The 26277-nt window shown below is 40.6% G+C and overlaps 1 protein-coding gene and 1 long non-coding RNA gene across 3 annotated transcripts; both read right to left on the minus strand.

Annotated features, from left to right (window-relative positions):
- Positions 1-1490: 1490 nt before the first annotated feature.
- On the minus strand, positions 1491-21016 carry LOC116353362 (uncharacterized). 2 transcript variants are annotated; one of them, XR_004202764.1, is made up of 3 exons: positions 20685-21016; positions 3973-4165; positions 1491-2282 (listed from the first exon to the last, which is right to left on the minus strand). It is a non-coding gene; the product is annotated as an uncharacterized LOC116353362 (long non-coding RNA). The 2 variants fall into 2 exon arrangements; XR_004202765.1 differs by having other exon boundaries at positions 3973-4162; positions 20685-20999.
- Positions 21017-23228: 2212 nt separating this feature from the next.
- On the minus strand, positions 23229-25971 carry foxa2 (forkhead box A2). The gene is made up of 2 exons (XM_020499795.2): positions 25570-25971; positions 23229-24813 (listed from the first exon to the last, which is right to left on the minus strand). The coding sequence occupies exons 1-2, from the start codon at positions 25639-25641 to the stop codon at positions 23632-23634; spliced, it is 1254 nt and encodes a 417-aa protein (XP_020355384.1). The 5' UTR covers positions 25642-25971; the 3' UTR covers positions 23229-23631.
- Between the last annotated feature and the right edge of the window lie 306 nt (positions 25972-26277).

Below are 26277 nucleotides of genomic sequence, written 5' to 3' on the forward strand. Positions count from 1 at the left end.
TTTGACATTTTTAGATTTGATAGGGAAGGTGAGAGGTAAAATATACTGTTTAGATTTTCTACTGCCAAGTTTACACCTTCACTATTACAATGAAATGTTTTGTCCAGGAAGTTGTCAAAAAGGAATTGAATTTGTTGTTGCCTAATCATTTTTTGGTAGGTTTCCAAACTGCATTCCTTCCATCTATATCATTTCTTAATGTTACTCAGTTCCTTTGGCTTTGATGCCTCATGATAGAGTAGTGCTCTGTTCAAGTAGACTGCGATTTTGCTGTGATCTGATAGGGGTGTCAGTGGGCTGACTGTGAACGCTCTGAGTGACTCTGGGTTGATGTCAGTGATAAAGTAGTCTACAGTACTACTACCAAGAGATGAGCTATAGGTGTTCCTACCTTAGGAGTCCCCTCGAAGCCTATCATTGACTATGTACATACCCAGCGTGCGACAGAGCCGCAGGAGTTGTGACCCGTTTTTGTTGGTTATGTTGTCGTAGTTGTGCCTAGGGGGGCATATGGGGGAGGGAATGCTGTCTCCTCCAGGTAGGTGTTTGTCCCCCTGTGTGCTGAGGATGTCAGGTTCTTGTCCAGTTCTTGCATTTAGGTCATTACAGACTAGTACATGTCCCTGGGCCTGGAAATGATTGATTTCCCCCTCCAGGATGGAGAAACTGTCTTATTAAAGTATGGGGATTCTAGTGGGGGTGATATAGGTAGCACACTGGAGGACATTTTTCTCCGTTGAGATCATTTCCTTTTGAATTTCTAGCCTAATGTAAAATGTTCCTGTTATGATACATTTAATAGAGTGAGTTAGGTCTGCTCTATACCAAATTAGCATACCCTCTGAGTCCATTCCCTGTTTTTACCCCCCCCTCTCTCTTGTTCTCTTTCTGCTTCTCTCTATCTGTCTCTCTCTCCAGCTTGTTCTCTCTCAGCTTCTCTCTCTATGTCTCTTTCTACCTCTTGTTCTGTCTCAGCTTCTCTCTCTCTCTGTCTCGCTCTGCCTTTACAACTTCATCTCCTCTCCTGTTGATTTGGAGTGTTTGTTTTAAAACACTTTTATCATCTCTCTGTAATTGCTGGGTATGAAATGAAAGACCTGTAAAACACACAAATAAATATTTGACTGATACAAAAAGTGTCCATCTGACCCAGGTCATGTAGAAAATAACAAATGTAATGAATTGCCCTTATTGTGTAGACTTTCCATGCTGCCTGTTTTCCAATCATAGACCTACCAATCAGAGCTAGGCTTTTGTTAGCGTTATCGTGCTGTTCATTTATCTCGCTGCCGGAAAGCCGTGTTCAGTTAACGCCATCATATCATCTGATTGTGTTATCAAAGTTGTGCTACAGAAGGCACTCAGTCGTTTTACAAAGGGACAGGCGTTATTGAGGAGAAAAAAGGTTAAGTGTCTGGACCTAGATCGTGTTTATAAAACCTTGAAAACAACTCCAGAAAAATCTAAACAAAATCAGGACAACAAAACAGTCTACTTTGTTGACAGAAAATATGCTTTTGTGTCTTTATGATCTATTCGTCATCCACCTGTCATGAAACATTAATGAAACAATCAAATCAACCACTCCATTTCCTGAGAATCAGTTTGTCATCCTGCATATTTCTGAACACCCTTAGCACCTTTCAGAATATCTCTCATTGCCTCCACTATTCTCAAGAACAAGTGTTCAACCCACATTTGGTTTGTTTTAGAAAGTGAGAACTGGAACACAATTCATTTGTTTGCTTTCCCCTATGCTTGAGACCACAGCGACTCCAATCCTCCCGTTTGATTTGTTTGTGTGAAAGGTTATGGAACACTGGGGGGGGACATTGGACTTGGTCTCTGGTGAGGATCTCCAGCCACTGCAGTCAGTGACTAAGCTAAGCTAGCCAGGGAGTAAGTAAAGTGGGTGGGCTCTCATTTAGCTCGGCAGTGCTGCTCTTGTTTGTGGTTGTCCCTGACAGCGTCGGCGACTCCAGTCCAAAGCACCTGTGTTTGCTCACTAGCTTCCCCCAATCTGCTCAAAAAATGCTGCGAGCATGTCACATGGCCTGCCTGATAGGCTTTTAGAACAGTTAATCATTAATGGTGCCTCTCTCTCCCTATTCACGCTGCCTGACACAAGCTTTGATATTTCATAGATCCAGACAGGTCAGACGCAGACGTAGCCAGGTAGACAAGTACTCAGAGAGGAAAGTGCCTTTGTGGTTCTGTGTCTGTGGATCTGAGGTGATGCAGGGAGAAGATTGTAGGCATCACTGGTCCCATTCCACCTCCATCTGTGGAGGATAAAGCCAAAATAACACAAGTTAATCCCCAACAAAACACCTTTGCCATAGGATACATCTCTTAGAAAAACTGGTGCGACACTCTTTTCCTCAAATATACAACAGCACAAGACTTCAACTATCAAAGCATTATTGAGCTTTCAATATGTCATATAGTGTCAGAAACATACTGAAATGGTGTGGTGATAAGAACGAGAGCTTGACATTTCCAAAGAAAATGTTATTACGATGGAATCTAATCAGGACCACCTCCATTTTTGTTCAACATGGTGCCTGATAAAAGAAAATATGACCATGAACAAAACAAGTCATTCAAATTTGCTCCTGTTTTACCATCCCGTAGTTAATTAAAGGACCCTATTCTTGGTTTGTTCTCTACTTCATGATGTGAATGAGGAGTCCAGGGCTCATTTCATGCCTGTCTATGTGGGCTTTATGGCAGAAAGGGGAAACATTAACTTGCTTTCAGAAAAGTCTGGACACATTTATCTTAGCAGAGAATTAAGTCTACACAGCCTCATTCTTATAACAGCGACAGCTCTTATCTCCCATTTGCCTGAACTTGCTGATGGTTTTCTAAAGAGAGTTTGTCTCGGTCCACCCACCCCAACCCCCAAAGCCAATAATACTGTATGAGAGTTGGAGAGGGTGGTGGAAACTTGAGTGTAAGGCTAAAAATATAGTGAAACGTAAGTGAACAAAGGGGACACCGTATGTAGGGGTACTTTGCAAGCTATGAGTCAATCATTAATGTGGCGCATTCAGATATCTGCTCTCTCCTAGTGAATAGAAGTGAAAGATAAATGAAAACGGTTTTGCACACAGCAGTTAAAGAGTTTTGTGATAGGTTTTCATGCCAGAATCTCACTTAGGAAATGTGTTGCGCTATTTGTTCCATCAACAATTAGATCAAGGTGATTCATTCTGGTATGAGTCAGTGCTTATATTGATAATGGTTTTATTAAACACTGCTATGAACCACTGATGTTGTTGCCTTGACTTAAAAGGTTTTACAACATCCCCTCTCATCTCAGATGGAGTTTCCCAGTTTCTCCTTGCCTCAACTCACTTAATCTCCATCTATAATTTTTTTTAAATAAAAATTTGAAATTCCTCCTACACAAATACGACAACATGTAAAGGCGTTTGGCAAACAGAAATAAAAATCTATTTATTAACTCCAGTGACTTGGAAATAATTGGTTCCTTTCAGATCCTCTTATCCATATTTGCTGTGTTATATTGGTAGCCATTTTCTTTTCTTTTTCATACACTTGTACCATGTTCTTTGTTTATACCACGCATGTATGAAAGTCACAGAGCCTTAATCCTCCCAGTGTATGTGTGTTGTCGTCCATGGACAGTTTATTTGCTAACCCTGGCCAGCCATGATAAGGACCATTGGTGTGTCCCCTCAATAACTCAGCACCTCGCCTGACCACAATCAGACAATCTTTTCTGAATCATCTAAATACATTAACATTGGGGGGGGGTTCAGAAAAAAAGGTCAAATAAAGGTCAAAACTAAGATGACCATAATCCCATCCTGCTGCACCCACCAGGAAATAAATTGTGTTGATCTGAGTCAACGAGTGGCTTAACGACTGTATGGTTCAAACAAAGGTTCCTGTTTCAGAAGGGCAGGTAGGAGATGGATGGCTTGGTAAACATAGCTGACATACCTGGCCGCTGCTATGGGGCGGTCACAGCACAGCACACGACAGAAGGGACATTGTGTGTGGTGGCAGATCCATCTGCTTCTCCTTTTCGAACCTCTCCTCTTCTCGTTGTGGCCTCCTCTCCTTCCTATCCCTCTTCTCTCTGAAGGAACCTCTCTGACAGCACAGCCATGGAGCCCTCCTCAGCAGAGCCCTGCTAGACAGAGGGAGAGAGAGAGAGGCTCAAGAAACACCTTTCCCTTCATTATTTGATGTGGTTATAGTTCTGCGATCCGTCCTCAGAGACCCAGCACCTCAAATCAACTCAAACAAGCTGAATGTGCCAATAAGCATAGGATGGCAGCAATCATTCCCAAAGCCTCAGAGCAAAACATTTTATTCAGTCACATTTAAGAATGGGGAGAAAACTCAAAACCTATATACATTTGAGGCTTACTTTAATAAAGTTGTATACCATGTTGTAATGTTTTAGTACAAAATAGGACATCACACATATAAAAAATGTATTGTCAAAAGCCTGGTTATGTGAGTTGCTTGTTTTCCTGTGAGAGAGTTGACTTTGCTGTGTCGGCCACAGAGACGAAGCTAAAACAGCTCAGTGTGAGTAGTGGTAAGCAGGTATAGATAGGAGAATGGGCAACGCCTAGGAATGTTTAGCTAACTCGCCTGCAACATTCAAGCACGTGTGTCAAAGGTGTTTGCGGGGTGTTGACACCTCCAGATAGAGAGGTAGTAAGGTGAATGACATCATCAGTGGGCTGCTTGTGATGAGTACTAGGTGTGTTTCACGGACCCAATGCAAAAAGCACAACACTCAGAAGTATCCCAAAACTAGTAAGTATCATACATTAAGCACACTGTTATAGAACAAATGAGAATACTGAGCATGATTGAAAATAAAACAGCAGTCATAAAATAAAACATTTCCCATGTATATAATATATGGTCATTTGTCTGTAAAAATGTATTGAAAATAAGATCTTTGCAACTGGTGAAAGCTAACAACGGTCATCCTTTTGATAAATTGAGGGATGAATGTATATTGTAACCACGTGTTCTATAAGAGAACACTGTCAACCAGATACAAATGTGCATTTGCATAGCTTCTTTGAATTATGCTCGTCTGTCAATTAATCAACCAACACCACCATGGTCAGGTACCATTTATTTTGAAATGATATTATAACCCTACATGCTGAAGAAGAGAAAGGGCTTCAATAATTGTCTCTGTTTTTGCACACCTCAAACACATATTACATGTTTTTTGGACATAGCAATTGCACTCTACTAGCTTTTTGTTCATTTCCTATTTATATAATTCAAGAAAAACAATACAATGATACAATTATAGTCAAATGTCATGTCATTCAAATAGTTATTTTAATTTAAACCTAGCTACAGACAAATTGTTGACAAATGGGTCATTGTATTAAGTGTACTTATTCTCAATCTCCTATGAAAACAATGTTACTATCGCACAAAAATGATAGAAATAAATCATTGCATTTGTAGAATAGTACAAAATGCTTTCCTTTTTGTTTCTTCTTCTTAAATTTCTAGAGCTCTGGCAAAAATAAAAACCATGTAGTCCAACAGATTTAATTATGAAGGCATTTAATTATGTATCTATCTGCCTCTACATTAAATAATACACGAGGTCAACTTGTACTTCCCCTATAAGTGTTCATTTCGATACATAATTGTACATTTTCAAGCAAACCTTGCCTTATATTGTACAGTCTTTCAGTTGATAAAAGTCACATATTGCTATGTGTTATATAGTTAAGTTATCAATGTATTATTCTGCAATTTCATTCAATATTATGTTCTAGTGGTTATCAAATTGTGAGTGACATTGCCATTTTATGCCGTTTCAAATCATGCAATTGTTGATTAAATCAGCTGTTAAATCAATCCATCACGAGCCACAATTTAAGATAAGAATGAAAATAATTCCCCTGAAAATATGTACTTACTTAAAGAAAAAAAATGATATGATTTCATTGAAAAATCAACCTGCCTAGATCCCTGCATACATTTTCAATACAATGAAACATGCATTATAAAATAGAGTTAATGCAAAGTGCATCGAGTCATGTTCTCTGCTCTGGGATGTCAAAGGAGCAGCCAATGACAGTTCATTCTGTGTCTGACCACCCACTAGGAGCTGCAGGGCATGATTTTTGATGGCTGTGACTGCAGCCTCTTGGCTTCAGACAACCATACAGGTGACTAAAGACCGTCATGAACACAGTACATTTCAGATGACCTTAAGCATCGTAACATCAACACTGAGTGAGTCATCCGAGTGCTCTCTGACACAAGACAATAGCCCGGTGAGCCCGAGGTCGTCAGCGCCTGGGGTAATTGGAGGAGTGTTGTAAATTTCTTGTATGACTCATTGTGCATTGTACGGAGCCCATAACTCATGTTCTCAGAACTCATAAATTACACGGCCACGGACAACCTTAAGCAGGGTTGAAATGCCTTGAACAGAGTTTATTTCAGGGTCAGTGGAGCGTGAAGCTGAGAGGGCTGCCAGGGCCCGCACCACCTACCACACAGGTGGCTGCCTCTCCGCTCACACAGCCCAGTAGCACACCTATTTATCCTCCCATACCTGAGCTCTGACATGCTCACTAAACGTTCAGAGGTGTTCACCAAACTGCGAAGCTGCTCACTCTCAACCAAAACAAGCACTTATTGTTTCTTAATGATTATGCTCTCTTTGCTAACACCCAAGCTACATTTAATCTGTATTGTATATTTGATGTACAATAACAACTCATTTAAAAAATGGAAAACGTGATTGACATAAAATTGCTCTGTCTTTGGACATTCCACTCCAACGCCATGCTGTCCCCCTGAATGAATCCATGAGCAAAGTGCTTAACAGAAAATGACAAGCCAATGAGAAGAATGACCTACAAAACGGCAACAACCTGAGAAAGTTAACAGTGACAGTGATTCAACTGCAACGTGTTCCATTAGATACACTGTTCTACAGGGCGTCAGAGTCACCACCATCTGAGTGCCTCTGGCCCTGACCACCCAGAGGGACTCTGACATTAGTGGGGGATGGGTGTGTATTTGAGTGTGTGCGTGGTGTGTGTATGCCATGAGATGTTTTTTCAATAAACTGTTATCATTGTTAGCTACATTTCTTCAGCGGACTACGAGAGGGAACTGTAGTAATTCCTGTCAAATAGACATGACAAACGTTGAGTCTGAATACACATTCCACCAAAAACGAAACAATGTAAATGCGAACACAAACTAACAAACTGAAACAAAAGACCACAACATGGCTCCTGCTCTCAGTCAGAGGAACGATTAGCTTTATTTACTCTCTCGAGTTGGCATTAGGTCATTTAATGACCGCATCTCACCTCTTTCTCAAGGGCCGTCTTGCAGTACTCAGCAGTGGGCTCCAAAAGGCTGAAATACAATGTTGAAATGTCTATTTCACTTTCGCGGCTCCTCCCATTGTGTAAGTTGTGTGTTTGAGCTGAATCTCCTTCATGGTAAGCCCTGCTCCATATGAACTATCCACATGCAGAATAATGTAGACCTACAGTTGAAGTCGGAAGTTTACATACATTGAGGTTGGAGTCATTAAAACTTGTTTTTCAACCACTCCACAAATTTCTTGTTAACAAACTATTGTTTTGGCAAGTCAGTTAGGACATCTACTTTGTGCATGACACAAGTCATTTTTCCAACAACTGTTTACAGACAGATTATTTCACTTATAATTCACTGTATCACAATCCCAGTGGGTCAGAAGTTTACATACACTAAGTTGAATGTGCCTATAAACAGCTTGGAAAATTCCAGAAAATAATGTCATGGCATTAGAAGCTTCTGATAGTCTAATTTACATAATTTGAGTCAATTGGAGGTGTACCTGTGGATGTATTTCAAGGCCTACCTTCAAACTCAGTGCCTCTTTACTTGAAATAATGGGAAAATCAAAAGAAATCAGCCAAGACCTCAGAAAAAAATTGTAGACCTCCACAAGTCTGGTTCATCCTTGGGAGCAATTTTCGAGCATCTGAAGGTACCAGGTTCATCTGTACAAACAATAGTACGCAAGTATAAACACCATGGGACCACACAGGCATCATACTGCTCAGGAAGGAGAAGCGTTCTGTCTCCTAGAGATGAATGTACTTTGCGAGAAACGTGCAAATCAATCCCAGAACAACAGCAAAGGACCTTGTGAAGATGCTGGAGGGAACATGTACAAAAGTATCTATATCCACAGTAAAACGAGTCCTATATCAACATAACCCGAAAGGACGCTCAGCAAGGAAGAAGCCACTGCTCCAAAACCGCCATAAAAAAGTAAACTAAGGTTTACTGCACATGGGGACAAAGATCATACTTTTTGGAGAAATGTCCTCTGGTCTGATGAAACAAAAATAGAACTGTTTGGCCATAATGACCATCGTTATCTTTGGAGGAAAAAGGGGGAGGCTTGCAAGCCGAAGAACACCATCCCAACCATGAAGCACGGGGGTGGCAGCATCATGTTGTGGGAGTGCATTGCTGCAGAAGGGCCCGGTGCACTTCACAAAATAGATGGCATCATGAGGTAGGAAAATTATGTGGATATATTGAAGCAACATCTCAAGACATCAGTCAAGAAGTTAAAGCTTGGTCGCAAATGGGTCTTCCAAATGGACAATGACCCCAAGCATACTTCCAAAGTTGTGGCAAAATGGCTTAAGGACAACAAAGTCAAGGTATTGGAGTGGCCATCACAAAGCCCTGACCTCAATTCTATATAAAATGTATGGGCAGAACTAAAAAGTGTATGAGAGCAAGGAGGCCTACAAACCTGACTCAGTTACACCAGCTCTGTCAGGAGGAATGGGTCAAAATTTACCCAACTTATTGTGGGAAGCTTGTGGAAGGCTTCCCGAAATGTTTGACCCAAGTTAAACAATTTAAAGGCAATGTTGCCAAATACTAATTGAGTGTATGTAAACTTCTGACCCACTGGGAATGTGATGAAATAAATAAAAGCTGAAGTAAATCATTCTCTCTGCTATTATTCTGACATTTCACATTCTTAAAATATATTGGTGATACTAACTGACCTAAGACAGGGAATTTTTACTAGGATTAAATGGCAGGACTTGCAAAAACTGAGTTTAAATGTATTTGGCTAAGGTGTATGTAAACTTCCGACTTCAACTGTATGTAAATGGGTATCTTTATCGTATCCTGTGCTTGACTTGTGCTGCCTCCTTTTCTGTAGAGAAGAGGGATCAGGCGTTATCCCCCCACCCTAACCACCGCCCGCTGTTTATCGAAGAGAGAGGGATTCAAGACTTAAACGACAGCACATGCTAAGGTGAACCTTAGCCATCGAGACACACAGGCGATAACCTGTTCAATCAGACAACAACATCATGGCAGGCAGTATGTAGGCAGATAAATGACGATACAGTACGGTGTTCAATGGGAATTAAAAGTATAGGGCAGCTGGGCTCTTATCTGGCCAGAGCGATGAAACCCGGCAACAAAGGGAGGCCTAAGACTAAGAGGCTTGATGCATGGGAAAGCCATCGGCCAGCCATTGTGGCTGCCCTTCTGCTGAGCAAATAGTCCAAACTGTTCATTCCCCATCTCCCATTCTCTCTGAGGTACATTGTTTGTGTCCTTGCATTTCATTCTGACTGGGGAAGATTGCTCTCAGGGCCAGTGAGCAAACAGTCCAGAAAAGAGCCGGCTATCTCCTGCCGTTCCCAGGAGAACTAGCATTTTTATTTCAGCTCCAAGCTGTCAAAGGATTGGAGAGTTTGTGTCAGGATCCTGAATTAATTGCTTTAAGCTGTGTGCGTGTGGGGGGGGGGGGGGGGGGGCTGCATTTTATCACCAAATGTTCAGTAAAATGTTTCCTAGCAATTATGCACCCTGCAACGTAGGATTTCAGTCACCAAACATTTGGTGTTGGATACATACAGGATGGATTTCTGAAACTCAAATGATGCATTTAGTTGTAATGGCAGCACAATAGTATGAATAGTGACAGAACAGCATCTGTCAAGGATTTGTTGGTATGGGAGTGAATTGAAAAGTTTCTTCTTTTTTTCTATAATAATGATAGGTACACGAGCCAGGCTGGGCAGAGAATTGACCAAGCTTCCTCCAAAAAGTATATCTGGTCAGACATTTGGTGGAATGGGATATAGAGTCTGGAACCTCCGTCAGAACAGCTAACGTGAACTTAGGTACCATCTGTCACTCACAAAATCATCCCAAATCACTGCTTACTTAGCAGCTATATATCAGACATTTTGGAGATGTGACACTGCCATATCTGTTGGCTAACTACGCTCAGCGTCTAATGCCAGAGACAACAAACCAGACAACTGTTCCTATTTTGCCCTACCAATTCCTCTATCATTAGATATATCCTGAATTATGGAACAAACGTCATACAACGCCACACTGATTATGGCAACAAAATTGTACACGTTGATTTTATAGTTCAAGTCCAATCAGGAAAACTAAAACACACTCTTATTCAAACCTCTGTGAGAGGCTGGTATGCATTTGCATCTTAAGCGCATTAGCAATATTTGACCGTACCACATGATACTATAGCATTTGTATGGATTAGTTGTTGAGAAACTATTATCAATCAGCTCACTGCCTCAAAGAGTTCATCATTTAAGTAATGCTTTGCTTTGCATGTTAACCCCACCTGAAATTTGCATCAATATAGTAACGCAACAGTCTCTGGAATAATGACCTCAAACAAGTCCAAACACACAGCTGCTGTAACTGTATCAAAGGTGTGTTGCACCAATACACTGAAGAAACCAGAAATAACATTGCATCCACACATTTTTCTCTCTCTGTTGGTATAATCTGTTCAATGCCTCTATTTGCACATAGGAAAATAAAGGTATCGGATCATGACACATACATCTGGATGGATTACTTCTTCATCTGACAGGATATTAAATCCCACTCCAAACTATGTCACTGTCAGCCGTGAACAGACAATGGGTTAAATAGTATGTATCAGGGGAATACTCTGTAAGAGGAAATGTACAGCTCTTGTCTTTTAATGGTAATCTGCTCAACTGCTCTATAGACACCAACCAGCTTTCCAGGACCCTTCAGCTGAGCATCAGCCTGTACGTGATAAACGACACAGCCATTTATATGGGATTAAATTGGGGATTCATTTAATTCAAGTCAGGGTATGTGAATTCATTAAAAGGCTGACAGTGGAGGGAATTTAATTTGAGTCCTCAGAGGACACCTCTATTGGGGTGTGGGGGGTCATGTTAAAGTGGAGGTTTTAAAGAAACAAATACGCTTAGGTTTCCCGAATGACACTCATCTTTACACACATTGACATGTTATTGCTGTTGATTGGTTGTTATTAAATTGAGTCGAAATGTTATTAGATGAGGGCTTCCCTGTGAAAAATAGCGAGGAGTGGGTTATTTAAAAGTGGCGAAATAGCCTATGCATGTTAAACAATGCACAGATCAGGAACAGTCCTCTGTACTGGTATACCCATGAAGAAGAACAAATACAAGACTTAACACACATTTAGCTTCCACTTCTATGGTATTCAAATTAGTACATTATTTGAATGTCAGTGATTCTCATGAATGTTGAAAACGCATATCTTTTAGCCTCCCTGACAAGCTGAGGCGGTGTAGAGATATTACATTCAACTTGGAAGCAGATTACAGAATTCATCCCTGCAGAACACTCTTTCCTCGCATTCAATAAATTGGACAAGTCCTATTGTAAGATAGCCTATCACACCAAACATGTCTGCATAGGGAACATATACAGAAGAAAATATTACGTAGTTTGTTATTCAGAGTAGAGTGTTGGGGCCACACACATGGCCGTAACTACAAATGAGGACACCAAGGTCCGGACCTCGGTAATTATTTATAATTTGAAGAAGAAATAAAAAAAATATATATAATATACATATATATATACCTCGGTAATTATTTATAATTTGAAGAAAATAAAAAAATAAAAAATATACAAATATATATATATATATATATATATATATCCTACATCTAAATATTGTTCCAAGCGTTGATTCAAGCTCAGAACGGGTATATTATTGATCTGAGTGCGTTATATTAGCGCCAGCCTCTTTGCATACGACCGGAATCATAAACAGCGGTTTGTTCGTTATGTTCGCGTGCGTCCCCCGATTTGTCTCACGGATTTTCCTCTTTTGCAGCACACTCACCACTTTCTCGAACGGCTAACTACGCCCTCTCGAACGGCTAACTACGCCCTCTCGAACGGCTAACTAAAGGCCTGAGACGTAAAACGAACTACCCCAGCTCTGTGTCCACTCAAGTAGGCAACTAGAGACACTGCAGTCAGTTTGTTTGCGAGATACCGGGGGAAAAAATCTTTTTAAAATCGTCCTGCGACTCCTGCCGTCTAAAGACATCCCCAAAACAAACAAAAACCGACTCTCGGAGAATGAGTGCACAACTGGAAATAGTCGCTAATAGAGATATATGTCAGTCAGTCAAGTGGCTAGCTGCCGTCAGAGACTTCTATTGCAGTAAAGTTGAAGGGCTCTGGCTCGTTTACTTGGCCAGCTAGGATGAAGTAAGAAGCTAACGTTAAACGGAGCCTACCTCAGCATGAGCAAAATAATACGCTACTAGGTTATCATAATAACTTTGCTTTACAGATAGGCTACTGAGACAGACAGTGATTTGGCGCTCAGTGGTGAGGCTGATGGAGGAGGCAATGCATGCAGGAGGAAGCAGTGGAGACAGAGAGACAGGAAGCAAGCAGAGAGAGGTTAGTACAGTGGTTCCCAAACTTGGGGTTGGGGCCCCATGTGGGGTCCCCTTAGAAAATCTGTACTAATCGTATCAAATAAATTAGGAACTTTAAAAAAAGCTATGTTTCAATATCAACATCTCCAGATGGCCTATCTTGCCTATAGGACTAGGCCTACATTAAAACACAAACAATACAGTTCTGAAAATGCCATACATTTTCGTTTCGGCACTGATATTAAGTTAGAATAATTTCCCCTTTTCAGGGGTATAACATTACAATTGTATAGCTAATAGGCTATGTGTTTGTAGATCGACTGAGGTGAATTAACCTACAGCAGCCAAGGTGATAAAGGCTGGAGTCATTTTTGCTTGTTTTTTTCTGTTCTCCAAATAGCATTTTGACGTTTTTTAATTATATAGAAATGCAGCAAATGAGCTTTAACTTCTAGAAAATGTATCTTCCGGACCGCACTGAAACTCAAACCCTGGTTACGACGCTGGCCACATGGGATTGTTTGCCTTTGCTGGAAGCTGAGATTGGTTTGGGGTTTAAATGAATCGCTGGCGCACTGCGTTTTTAGGTTTCATTAACTTTTAATGAGTTGTGTGTCCTTGGCTGTGACTGACCTGTAGGGCTCAGGCCTCAGTTCCCTGGGGGAGAGAAGTCGGGCGAGGAGAGAGGTTGGCAGACATACCAGGGACATGTCTGTGTGTGAATGTCTGCACTGGGTGGAAACAGAGGAAGAAGGCAATAAAAGATGGTCTGAGTCTATGGCAGAGAAACATTCAGAGATATCCATCAGTACTGCCAGAGTCTGAATCTAAAACCCCATGGTTTTCAGGCCTCGGGGGGAATAAAGCAAGCATGTCGGATCAATCACAGCTGAGCAAGAATCTCTTTAACGCAGCTGAATGACATATTGTTCTATGCTGGCTTTGCCAACAGGGTTCACTCTCAAACACTCGCATCAAACCCATTGGGAAATGTGACTGCAGAATACTCTGTTACCGAAAAAGGCTATAGAAAGCACTTAAATAACACAACACACATTTCTCAATTTTGATCCCGCTAAATAGTTAGATTCATATTTTGGACTTCTCTAATCTTGATTTAATACAGTGTCTTGCTGCATGGTTGAACACACATGTATTATCTTGCCATGGGTTTCCTGAGCTTCATATATCTCCTTGAGAAGCTTATCTTCCTTTCTAGCATGCCTGAGACTCTCTTCACTGTTCTCTTGCTTGTTATCCCCATTAAATGTTCATCTGCTTTTAGTACTGAGCATGAACTGAAATGTCAGTTATTTTTCCGTTTTGTAACAACTAATTGACAGACGTTTGAATTCCATTTTTTTTTGTGAGCTCAACGTGGCACATTGCACATTTCTCTAGATATACATCAGATCCAGACTGAACTATGCTATGTAGAAAAGAGTTGTAGTTTCCAACACGCTAATATTATACATTGTTTAGCACATAAAACGTGGTAATTAACTACAATGACCATAATTCATTGCGTATCGACTTGTCGGGTATGTCTTTGTTTTAAACCTCTACCGAAGAGACAGAAGAATGCGCGATCGTGAGGGGATATAGAGCAGCTGTTGCTTCGCCAGCTATCCCTACCTGAAAATACACGATCTAAGTGATTGATAGTTGGTATTCAGCAGTCATAAATGTATGCCATATTAACTTTGAAGAACTAAAAAAAAAAATGTGATTTTGTCAGACAGCATAGGAAGCAGCTCTATAGAGATGAGATGACTTGGAATTAAATAATAAAGTCATCAAATAAAACAAAAGAGTAATATACACAACAACTGAAATATTGTTTTAAAGTAAAGTAACGTGACTAAATTATGGTTAATAAGTGACATCAATAATGGTCAGTCACTACCATCATGGGACTTTTATTAACTATGTTATTCTGTGTTGTTACTGCATTAAACCCAAATCATTGAAACCACAATCAAAAACGGTGATTGTATTTTTATAATGAACCAAAGCCGAACCAACCTAAAAAAAAAGCAATATCTGCTTCATTCAAGCAGAATCAACACCACTTGTACGTCTGTGGTCTTATTTATCCTTTCATCCTATTTATCCACAAGGATGTCCATTGTTTTTGCGGATTACTTTGTATCCATATCACTGCATATATTTTCAGATGACTCTTCAATGCAGATGTAGGATCTTAATTTGAGCCAGTTTGTTCACATCAGGAAAATAATGCTGCAGCAACAGGAAGTGTGAGTTATTGTTTGGATTATAATTCATAGACATTTTGGTTGATACATTTAAAGTTAGGGCAAATCAAGTCGGAAATGTTTAAGTGAAATTTACAAACTTTAGAAGCCATTTTATACCTTGAATACACTACGAGTTTGCATTTTCTGCTATATCTATTGGCTATACAGGAAATGTCCTACAACAACAGGGTGGTCAAATTAAGATACTACATCTATAAATCTAGGATTATTTCTACCGTGCATACTGTAGATGGACAAGCACCAACAATCCTTCCACTCTGAGTGATACAAAAGCAGTGGGGTACTGAGAGGCACCCCGTCCTGATCAGAATAGGTTGTCTTTAGGTTAGTGCTTGTCCCACCAGCTGCTGCCTCGGTACTGTCAATGGGCATTGTTGACTTGTTTCTCTGTGACGCCAGTGCGGCCCTGTGTGTGTGGATGTGTGGACCACACGGCCATGCGGCCTGGCTCAGGCTGAGAGGAATCGCTGGTCTGTAATGTCACACTGCCGTGTTAGGGAGGTACGGACACATCACAGTCACCGGCTGCATTCTCACCATGTCCCCCACTCCCATCTCACACTCCTCCTTTTCCCATACTGACCCTCTGACCTTTGATTTCTACCTGCTCTGGTGGGTCAAACCTGAAAATATGGCTGGAATTTATCATCTGAGAAAAGCAAGCCAGATGTAATGAATGGTGTTACCTTTACATCAAATAGGAGTTGTTTCCTCCAAAATGTTCTTCAAATAGGAGTTGTTTCCTCCCAAATGTACTTCAAATAGGAGTTGTTTCGTCCAAAATGTTCTTCAAATAGGAGTTGTTTCCTCCCAAATGTACTTCAAATAGGAGTTGTTTCGTCCAAAATGTACTTCAAATAGGAGTTTTTTCCTCAATACGGTACTTCAACTAGAAGTTGTTTCCTCAAAGCTGTACTTCAACTAGAAGTTGTTTCCTCAAAGCTGTACTTCAAATAGGAGTTGTTTCCTCCAAGCTGTACTTCAAATAGGAGTTGTTTCCTCCAGGCTGTACTTCAACTAGGAGTTGTTTCCTCAAAGCTGTACTTCAAATAGGAGTTGTTTCCTCAAAGCTGTAGTTCAAATAGGAGTTGTTTCCTCAAAGCTGTACTTCAAATAGGAGTTGTTTCCTCCAAGCTGTACTTCAACTAGGAGTTGTATCCTCAAAGCTGTACTTCAAATAGGAGTTGTTTCCTCAAAGCTGTACTTCAAATATGAGTTGTTTCCTCAAAGCTGTACTTCAATTAGGAGTTGTTTCCTCAAAGCTGTACTTCAACTAGGAGTTGTTTCCTCAAAGCTATACTTCAAATAGGAGTTGTTTCCTCAAAGCTGTAGTTCAAATAGGAGTTGTTTCCTCCAAGCTGTCTCTGTATATTTCTTCTGACATGTCTGTTCAGAAATCAGACATTCTCAAATGAATGGGAAAGAGATGTCAAGTTAAGAGGTGTGTACAGCAGAAGTATGTATCTATAGGAGTGACAGCTAGGTTCAGAAGAACAGCATGTACAATAAGCGAGGTATCGGAGAGAAGTGTAGGTATGGCCAGACCCCCCCCCCCCCCCCCCCCCCCCCCCACACACACACATTTTGAAATGGCATTTTTGTCCCCCCCACCCAGTTTTATCATTGGAATGTGATACATAACGAGGCAACGGTGTGCTTTTGGAACATGCGGACGCCTCCGAGAGGTCAGATAGGCTGTTTGGAGTGTTTATCCGACCGATAACAAAACAAAAATTGTATTATCCCCCACACTTCTATTACAAAAGATGCACACCTGGGTATGATAGAGAGGTGTGTGGCACATGACATGACTCTGCTAATTCCTGATAGTTATCAGTGAGAATGGGATACTTCCTAGTGTAGTCTCCATTGAAACAGTATCAGCAGCTAAATACAGACTCCTCTCCGGAGCAACACACAGGGAGTAGAGTGGGCATCTGTTCTCTTTTCATCCTGTTACATTACGCCCTTCTGTGCTACATTGGGATGTGTACAATTGCCTACTCTCAATGCTTCTGAGAGCCCTCTCCATATCCCTCTCCATAGCGTTTTGTTTCCATTAGAACAGCCAATGATTCATTCAAGGTGGAGCTTTGGAGGAACTAACATTTAGGACCCACTCAATTAGGGTACAAACAGACAATGAGGAGGTTTACTGTAAAGTGAACAGAGAAGGCTTCTGCCACAGAATCAGGCAGACACAGTTTCCCATATTGGGTTGACCACAGGGTGTTTCACACACCATTCAGGCAACCATATTTATTATCACCATTTGACTCAAATCAATTTAATTTCTCATACTACTTCCGATATGAATGGCTAAATACATTGAAAATATTGGTCAAAATCATGTGAAACCTGGCAATACATTCATGTTTTTAAAAGGTGTATAAGGTATCTTTTCCAATTTTGTACTTCGGATAATTATCATACCAAATTAGAAATATTGTAAGAAAAAATTATTGGGGTAACCTATGAACAGATTATTCTTAGCTTTTTCACTTTTTCCTTCTCCTTCATCATCTATGGGCTTTTATAGCAGGGTGCATACCAATATTAGGTGGATTACAGAAAACGAAAATGTATATCATTCTTTTTTTTTACATCTAGTTTCCCCCCCCCCCCCCCCCCCCATCTAATTGAAAGTGTCAAATTATTCTAGTCAAAATGCTTATCGTTGAAAATCAGTAAATCAATTGGTGTTGTTATCTGTAGTTCTCAAAGGATCCATTATCAACCTTTCTCGATATTGAATTTTTTTTTCTCGTTTGCACCTAATGGTCTCAACGTCTGTTATTTAGTCTATGGGCAATTCGATCATCAATTTTAAAGCAGTAGCCTAATTATTAATAGTCTACATGAATAATAATAAATAGTAATAATAATTGTCATTTTAAAAAATTATGACAATAATAATAATGAAAATGATAATGTATTCCCAGAGGGAAAATAGGTTTGCCATCAGCAACAGACATAATCTATGTTGCTGATTTTTTCTAGAAATCTATTTGGCTAAAGGAATTATATCCCTTCCCTAAATAAATGTATATATGTACTGGATCCTAAATGTATGCACTTATTTGAATAGCATAAACTCGCGCTCCCGCATTGAGAATTATTCATGCAAAGTGTCAGATAATTAAATGGCCACTAAAGCTAGTGTTAATTGAAGCAAGAGGAACTAACTGACTGCTGAGAAACCATGGGTGGCTTTGAGTTTTCACTTTATTGTCTTTAACATACTGTAGGATAGCAGTTTCCCTTACTAAAATATGGGATTAGGAGTATTTCGCGTGAAAGAGGAGTTAAATTGTGGCAGTGTGGACGGTCCCACCCCTGCAATAGGCTAAAACCGAATTACAGCTTGTTAGACCGGTGTCCCGCTATCACCCGGGAGACCGTTCTACTTGGGTGTTCCAGGTCCTGGTGGTGGCTGCATGTGAGCTTAGGCTACTAGTGCTTTCAACGGGAATATAGGGCCAGAGTTGGTAACCCGTCACACATGATATTATTATGGGCCTATGGGTCTATGGGACCATGTGCATCTACTGCTATGAATAAACTTGGTTAATTCAAATGATGCAATCCATGGTTCCATCATGAAGAGCAATACCCCGGGCCAGCGATATCTGTAATCAAAATGAAAACCTATTTCAAACCAGTTTTCAACATTTTGCTTTGATGCTTATAGACCTTATATCGATGTGTCCCAGTGTTGTGAGAATTTTGTTCCAAAGCTCATGCAATAGAAATGCAAACAGAAGTACAGATAAGGCATCCGCGAGTTCAGCCTCAGAGTCTAGAAGGGAGCATGAATGAACAAAACCTGGCGTCCTCACAGCAAGTGGAATTTCATCCAAGTTTGACCACAACTTGTTCCAATAAATCCAGACTAGGTTTCGGTCTTGAGAAATGCCATTGGTTCCTCGTGTTACTCAAACTAATCTAGAAATATGCAAATAGGGCGACCGGTAAGAAATGTAATTAAAATGGGTTAGCAAAGTAAAGGGATCAACAAGTTGGACCATCGCTCATCTTGTTGCTATAACAACAGTGAAGGGGTTGCCTGTGATGGTGTGCCCAGGCCCTTTGCAGAGGCATCTCTGCGCTGAAATGTGAAACCCCTTTGTGTGTGTGTGTGTGTGTGTGTGTGTGTGTGTGTGTGTGTGTGTGTGTGTGTGTGTGTGTGTGTGTGTGTGTGTGTGTGTGTGTGTGTGTGTGTGTGTGTGCGTGCGTGCGTGCGTGCGTGTGTTTATACACGCGTGCTTATACGCGCGTGCATCTGCCTGAACAGCCAGCGAGGACTCATGCATATATTTCTATTGCCGATATCTTTTAACTTAAGCGAAAACAAAAAACTTTTCGGAGGCGGGCCTTTATAAATGGTTCCCCACAACAATGAAGGTCCTGGTCCTTCATGTCGTGTAGCCTAGCTATCTCAGGTAACTAATACATTGGATGATGTAGGCCTAGGAGGCTGATGTCAGTGGGTAAACTCTCGTGCACTTTTGGTAAGAAGGTTCTCCAGTGCCGATTAAGGCCGGTTACCTTTGAACTAGGGTTCCTAAAGGCCATTCCCATTTCACTCCATCCTGGAGGAGGCTTGACTGAGGTTATCACCTCCATCAAAGGATCGGAGTAGAAGTGCGTCGGCATATGCTATTTTAATAATGGGTAATGGGTATTTTCGAGGGCTCTTGCTCCTTGTGAGAGCGAGATTGGAGGGGAATTAATTATTGAAAACGGTCCCCAGTGTTTTGGACGCATCATACGGTTTCATCTCAACATTACAACTTTTACTAGGCTACTACTATTTTCTGAGCACAATGGTGTATTTTTTATACAGTAGCCTAAGCCTATTACGCAGGCTTTTTCTTCTTATTATTATTATTGTTATTATTATTATTATTGTTATTATTATTATCATCATTATTTTATTAGCCATATGTTATCATTAGAAGTCCGCAACCAATTGTAAATAGGTATCATGAATAAGATGGGGAAGACAATGACGATAATTTATGATAGCTAATTCATTTTAAAAAATGATCTTGACATTTGAAATTCCAGTATTGATTAGTGTTTGAATTATTTTCAAGCAGTGTGTGTAAAATTATCTTTAAATCATCCCCAAAAGAAAGCCAATAGAAAATACTCAATGGGTTCCTGAAAACCTGACGCACACAGCAAAACACTCAAATATGGATAGCAATGAAACATAAAAAAAATGACAGGCTATAAACCACTCGGACGCTAACATTTGAATGTTGGAACCGCAGGGTTTCAATGTAGGCTATAAAACAGAGTTCCATGCGCAATGGAGCAAGTGCTCCTCTCGTGACATCAATGATATATATCAGCTGCGATAGCTCTCTGACATGCAATTGAAAGACACTGAATGAAGAGGCAACAACCTCTATCACAGAACATGCAAATCACATCAGCCTTTTTGAAGCTTTGAACCAACCATTGTCATGAAACCCAATTGGGCCTGCTCGAGGACCTTTCTAACCAGGATTTCAGCCAGTGCTCAATTCTCATCTAGCATACCCCCGGCCCCGAACGAATAACTATCATCACACAACGATTGAATTGAAACAAAGTTAGGAAATATACAATAAAATGTCCATACCTGTGAAATACGGTGGATGCTTAGTGGCAAGCTAGGAGCCCAATGTGGAACCTCTCCTTCAGCCTTCTGCAAAGGGCTGGAGACATCACGGCATTTATTTGAGCTCAAACTCTGTCACTGTTGACTTTAGCACAAAGCAAAGATTTCACTGCCCCGCTAGTTAAAAAAAAAAGAAGATTATTTTACCGAGATATCGATCAGTGTGCTAAAAAAATAATCACTTACGCATTATGTCTAAAATGAAGAGAACGAAATTGAATGTCTGTGTACATTTACTGAGCGGTGACGTCCTCTTCAAAGTTTACACTCCTGCAATTTGGTTGTGCATGTACTTCCTATATTGTGGGCATAGCCTCCACTCCATTGTTTACTGCCTTTGTTTATTCGCAGATCACGGGTGTTTAAAGTACGATTTGTGAGAGGGACTGGAGAATAAACGCATGCACCCTTTACGTGTTCAGAAGGTGAAGCAGTGTCCTATCTGGCAAAGGGACAAACTCCCTGCCCTTGGATTTCTAAGTACACCGGCAGGGGCTTGGTATCCCCCGGTCCGTGGAGGAAAATAATTGGTGTCTTGCCGTTTTGGGAATGTAAGGATTTTTGAATAATTTCGACTATAACTATATCTTATCTTTAGGCTCATTGAGAAGGCATCTCTCAGTAGTTTAAAAGTACCCCTAGACAATGGCTTAGTGATACAGAACAAAGCAGGCGGAGCATCACATTCAGTAGACTGTTCTCAATCAGCCCCCTTCCCCACAACTTTTCTCTGACCCCACGGGACACTTTTATGTGATAATTAAACACATTTCATCCAAAGATCTCAACATGAGTGTGTCTTCCATCAGGGGGGACTCACTGTGTGTGTGCGGGTGTGTGTGTGGGGGGGGGGTTTACGATTTACTGATGAATACGTTTCATAATGCATTTTAAGGTTGTAACATGACTAAAGACATGACTAAAACAAAAGCCGTGTGCCGAGGTAATTACTTGTATAGGCCTAGTAATTATTAGTATAATAACTGTATAAAGCCTTTATCGCATGAAGAACATTTTAACATTGCTGTTGTTGTTTCTGCTATCTGACATTGAGCCGCCCCTAACTGTTGTTGATATCACGTTTGAAAAGATCGTTAGCATAATATTATGATAGAAAACACATGCCTGTGTTGAGCTGAGCTGGATATTGTTGTTTGGGGCATGTCCTCACTTCTATAGCATAGCTTGACTGCTTTTGACCATTTTCAACGCCTATCCTTGTCTCTGCCCTCCATCCACCCCTATTTCACCACTGTCACTTGGAATCAAAGTTTGTAACATATCCTTCAGGTAGTTAATATACGTTATGTTGTTTGCTAAATATCTAGGAGACATGTGGATAAATATGTCAATTTTTCTGGTTTCTTTCGAGTAGGAATTGTGTGAATATGAATTATATCATAATTTGCTTAATGATCATGTGGATGGGATCATTCATTCTGTTTGACCTGACGAAGATCATCGTCAGTGATTGGGAGCATATTCAGTGAGTGGGCCTTCCTGTTATTTTTCAAGTAGGCAGGCTATACTTAGTATTTATATGAATTTCATTCACATTTTAAATATTACAATATGATAGATGGAATTAAATTAAACATCTTTGGCCAAAGTGAGAATAGTCCACTTGTCACCCATGGGAGGCACAAAGAAACACTTATAAGATAGTTGTACGACTTTTTTTTTTTTATCTCAGGGGAAATGAAGGTGCAGATTAATAACTGCAATCCAAAATTTGAAAGAAATCGTAAATGTTCGATATTGTGCATAAACCTAGTGTTTTGTTGTTGTTGTCATTGTCAACATTTTACCACTTATCAATAGGCCTATAGTTTGCTCTTTATGTTTTCGAAAATGGTTTGGTCATTGAGAGGCTCAAAACTTATTTTCCCTCCATCCTCACTACACAACTAGATGATCAGTATCGTTATGAGCACACAGCTCACTAAATAAAATGCGCCTTTTCGTGGTGTTTAAAGATGTAACTCCTCCTAAATATTATTTTATTGGACACAACGGAACACTTTTATAAGAGTGAAGACCTGAAAAAAATATTGTCATCTTAAAATATTAGGCATATCTGATGCTGCCACTGCTGCATATTACAAGGTCTACTACTACTACTACTACTACTACCACTACCACTACTACTACTACTACTTCTACAACTAATAATAATAATAATACCAATGCTACTAATACTACTAATACTACTAATGCTAATAATAATAATACTAATAGTACTACTACTACTACAACTGCTACTACTACTAATAATAATAATACCAATGCTACTAATACTACTACTAGTAATAATACGAATAGTACTACTACTTCTACTACTACTACTACTACAACTACTACTACTAATAATAATAATGCTACTACTACTAATAATAATAATACCAATGCTACTAATACTACTACTACTAATAATAATAATAATAGGCCTATTATTTTATTGATGCGTAATAGGCCAAGACCAACAGTGTAAATAACAAAATTGTGTTCAGAAAAAATTCCAAATAACACTTTAATATAGATTCTGTTCTTGTCGTCAACTACAAGAACACACATTTACAAGCCATAAATAAGAATTACACAAATGATTGAAGAACTTCAGTCTCCCACGATGCATTTAAATTCATTTAAGAATCCCGGTAGGTAGTGCCTATACAGATGCATTTTACACTAGGCTTATTGTCTTTTGGTCCATTCTTAACGTCGCATTTTGAACAGATTTTGTCACATTATTATTAACATCCCTTTACAAAATAATTACTAAACCAACTTGACAACTAAATCAGTGGGAAACGTCAAAAATATATGGAATAGTCCTACATGCACAAACTATCAGTTTACAAATGTACAAATTGCTGGAAAGAGTCCGTTTTCTGTTTGGGGACTGAGTTTATGAGGAGTTCATAATAGGCCTGGAGTAGACGCCTTGATAGTAAGATGCGTCAGCGGGTATTGACGAGGAATCTAAACCCACTTTTCCCATTGAACCCATGGATAGCGCCCCGGCCATGGGGGAACCGTAGCCGGAATAGTGCATCACCTGCTCGTAAGTCTTTAGGTCCATTTTGTGATGCTGTTGCTCCGAAGACATGAGGTTGTTGATGGAGAAGGGGTGGTTGAACGAGTAGTGATGCTCGGGTTTCAGGTGCGCTTCGTGTGCGAGGACCGAGTGATGCTGGGACATGAGGTGCCCATGCACCTGGGAGTGGGACACCGGTGAGGCGGCGTGCTCCGGACTCAGAGCCTGGATCGACTTCATGTCTGACAGAGACCTTTTGTGATCGTTGGGGGAGGAGTTGGAATGGGGGGACTCGTTGCCGTTGCAACTCTCCGAGCTGCTGTTCGAGCCGCCCTCGGATGTCTTCCTTCCTGACTCCTTGCACATCTTCTTTTGGCCGTCACACTTAAACCGCTTCTGCCTCCTCAGATAGCAGCCGTTCTCGAACATGTTCCCCGAATCCGGGTGGAGGGTCCAAAACGAGCCCTTACCGGGCTTATCCGGAGATCTAGGCACTTTGAGGAAACAATCATTGAACGATAGAGAATGGCGAATTGAGTTCTGCCAGCGTTGCTGGTTCTGTCGGTAAAACGGGAAAAGATCCATGATCCACTGATAGACCTCGGCCAGCGTCAGCATCTTGCTGGGGGACTGTTGGATAGCCATAGTGATGAGAGAAATGTAAGAGTAAGGGGGCTTGGCGTGAGTGTAGCTCCTCCGGTATGTCTTCGGGTCCCTAGATCTGTTGATGCTGGACTGTCCATACATGGGGCTCATGGCGTTCATGTTGGCGTAGGACGTAAGGGAGTTCATGGACGGAGGCTGCGCGGTCATGGGGCTCATGCTGGGGCTGAGCGTGGCGCTCATGGCTGTCATGCCAGCGCCCATGCCGTTCATGGCTCCGGTGCCCGGTGACATTCCGGTCATGGAGGGACTCATGGCCGTGTTGACATAGGACATGTTCATGGGATTGGCTGTCATGTTGGCCGTGGTGCTCATTCCCGACATGCTCATGTAGGTGTTCATTGAGTTCATGCCCAGGCCTGTGTTCATGTTGCCAACCGAGGTGTAACACTGGAAAGCAAGACAGAAAACAAGTATTGTTAGCCTGTTTGAGATTTTCGGGAAGGGTTGATAGTGTTCATATGTAGTGAACCTAATAAAGCTATGATAATGACATAATATCAAATATATCAGCAAAAATTATAACAACCAGCAAAACTACGATAATCAGTATTATTATAATGGTAAACATAAATGATCGAAATTGATATCAAAGCAAGCAATCCCAGCGCAGTTCCATCTTCTGAAATCCAATGCTAAATTTGGTAAAGCAAATTGCTTGACAGAAATATAATTTCACTCGATGATGTGACCAATAGCTTAAATGTCTAGCCTACATCAAGGAAGTAAAAACGAAGAATTGTCACCATATCTTACGTCAGGTAATCAGCTTAAATACAAAGAGAAAATTGATTAAATTGTTCTAGTGTGTGGACAATATTATAGAACATGCAACACAAATATTTGAATTCATCGTTCACCAATCAAAACGGTTAAACAAATGTTTGCTCATTGGGTAAAATGACACAACTATGTATGATTTTGTAAAGATAAATGTAGACATATGGAATTACAATCTGAGTAAAAAGTTTTCCCTACATGTCAAGCACAACTTCGTTAGGATAGTGCCGTGCGTAGAGATGGGGCAGGATTTGGAGGCGCCTCAAGTCAATATTTGATCACAAAGTTAATATTATCTCTGGGCTAATATTGAGTTGTATAAAATGGGATCGGCTGCAGACGAAAAAAAATATTTAAGGTACCCACCTCGGGCTCTCCGTAGTAGGTGCTCCAGTCTGTGTGTTCGTGTCCTTCCATTTTAACTGCTCCAAGCATCATGGAAGTTCCGAATAGTTGTCAAACCGTTTCTCCGCAGAAGAAATGGCAAAACGCGCTCTAACAAACGGTGATTTGGGACCACGGGGTATTCGGGTCGTTGGTAGGATCCTTAGTCAAGGACTGGCGCATGTGTGTCTTTCAGCCAGCCGTGCCCACGGGCGCTGAAAAGCGTCTGATGATGACCGGAGTTCAAATGACGTTCCGAGCTGGCTGTAAACTCTATGATATAGCTCTGTGCGCCAGGCGAGCCTCCAATCCCTACTTCTTCACTTGCCCTATTTGAATAATCTCCTCACACCTAGGCGTTAGACTCCTCGACTTGCCCCCCTATTGTACACCTGCGCTGAATAAAAATACCAGTCTCATATAAAAATATTCATTATAATCTTATTGAATTTCAGAAGGGGGGGGGGGGGTAATTGCTGTTTTGGCGCTGCTTTTTTATCATGCGTTATTTCTCTTGCGATGTTCTTTTCAGACGTTGCTTGAAAAAGGAATTTAAATGCATCTTAATTGTTTTTCTTCCCTACCACCAAGGACCTAGATTTAGTTGAGTATTTGACGAGGTAATGTACTATTTCATTAGTCTACTCGATCTTATCGAAGTCTACTCCATCTTAAGCCACCCAATTTCAT

Source organism: Oncorhynchus kisutch, linkage group LG14, assembly GCF_002021735.2.
Source record: "Oncorhynchus kisutch isolate 150728-3 linkage group LG14, Okis_V2, whole genome shotgun sequence".
NCBI classification, from domain to species: Eukaryota; Metazoa; Chordata; class Actinopteri; order Salmoniformes; family Salmonidae; genus Oncorhynchus; species Oncorhynchus kisutch.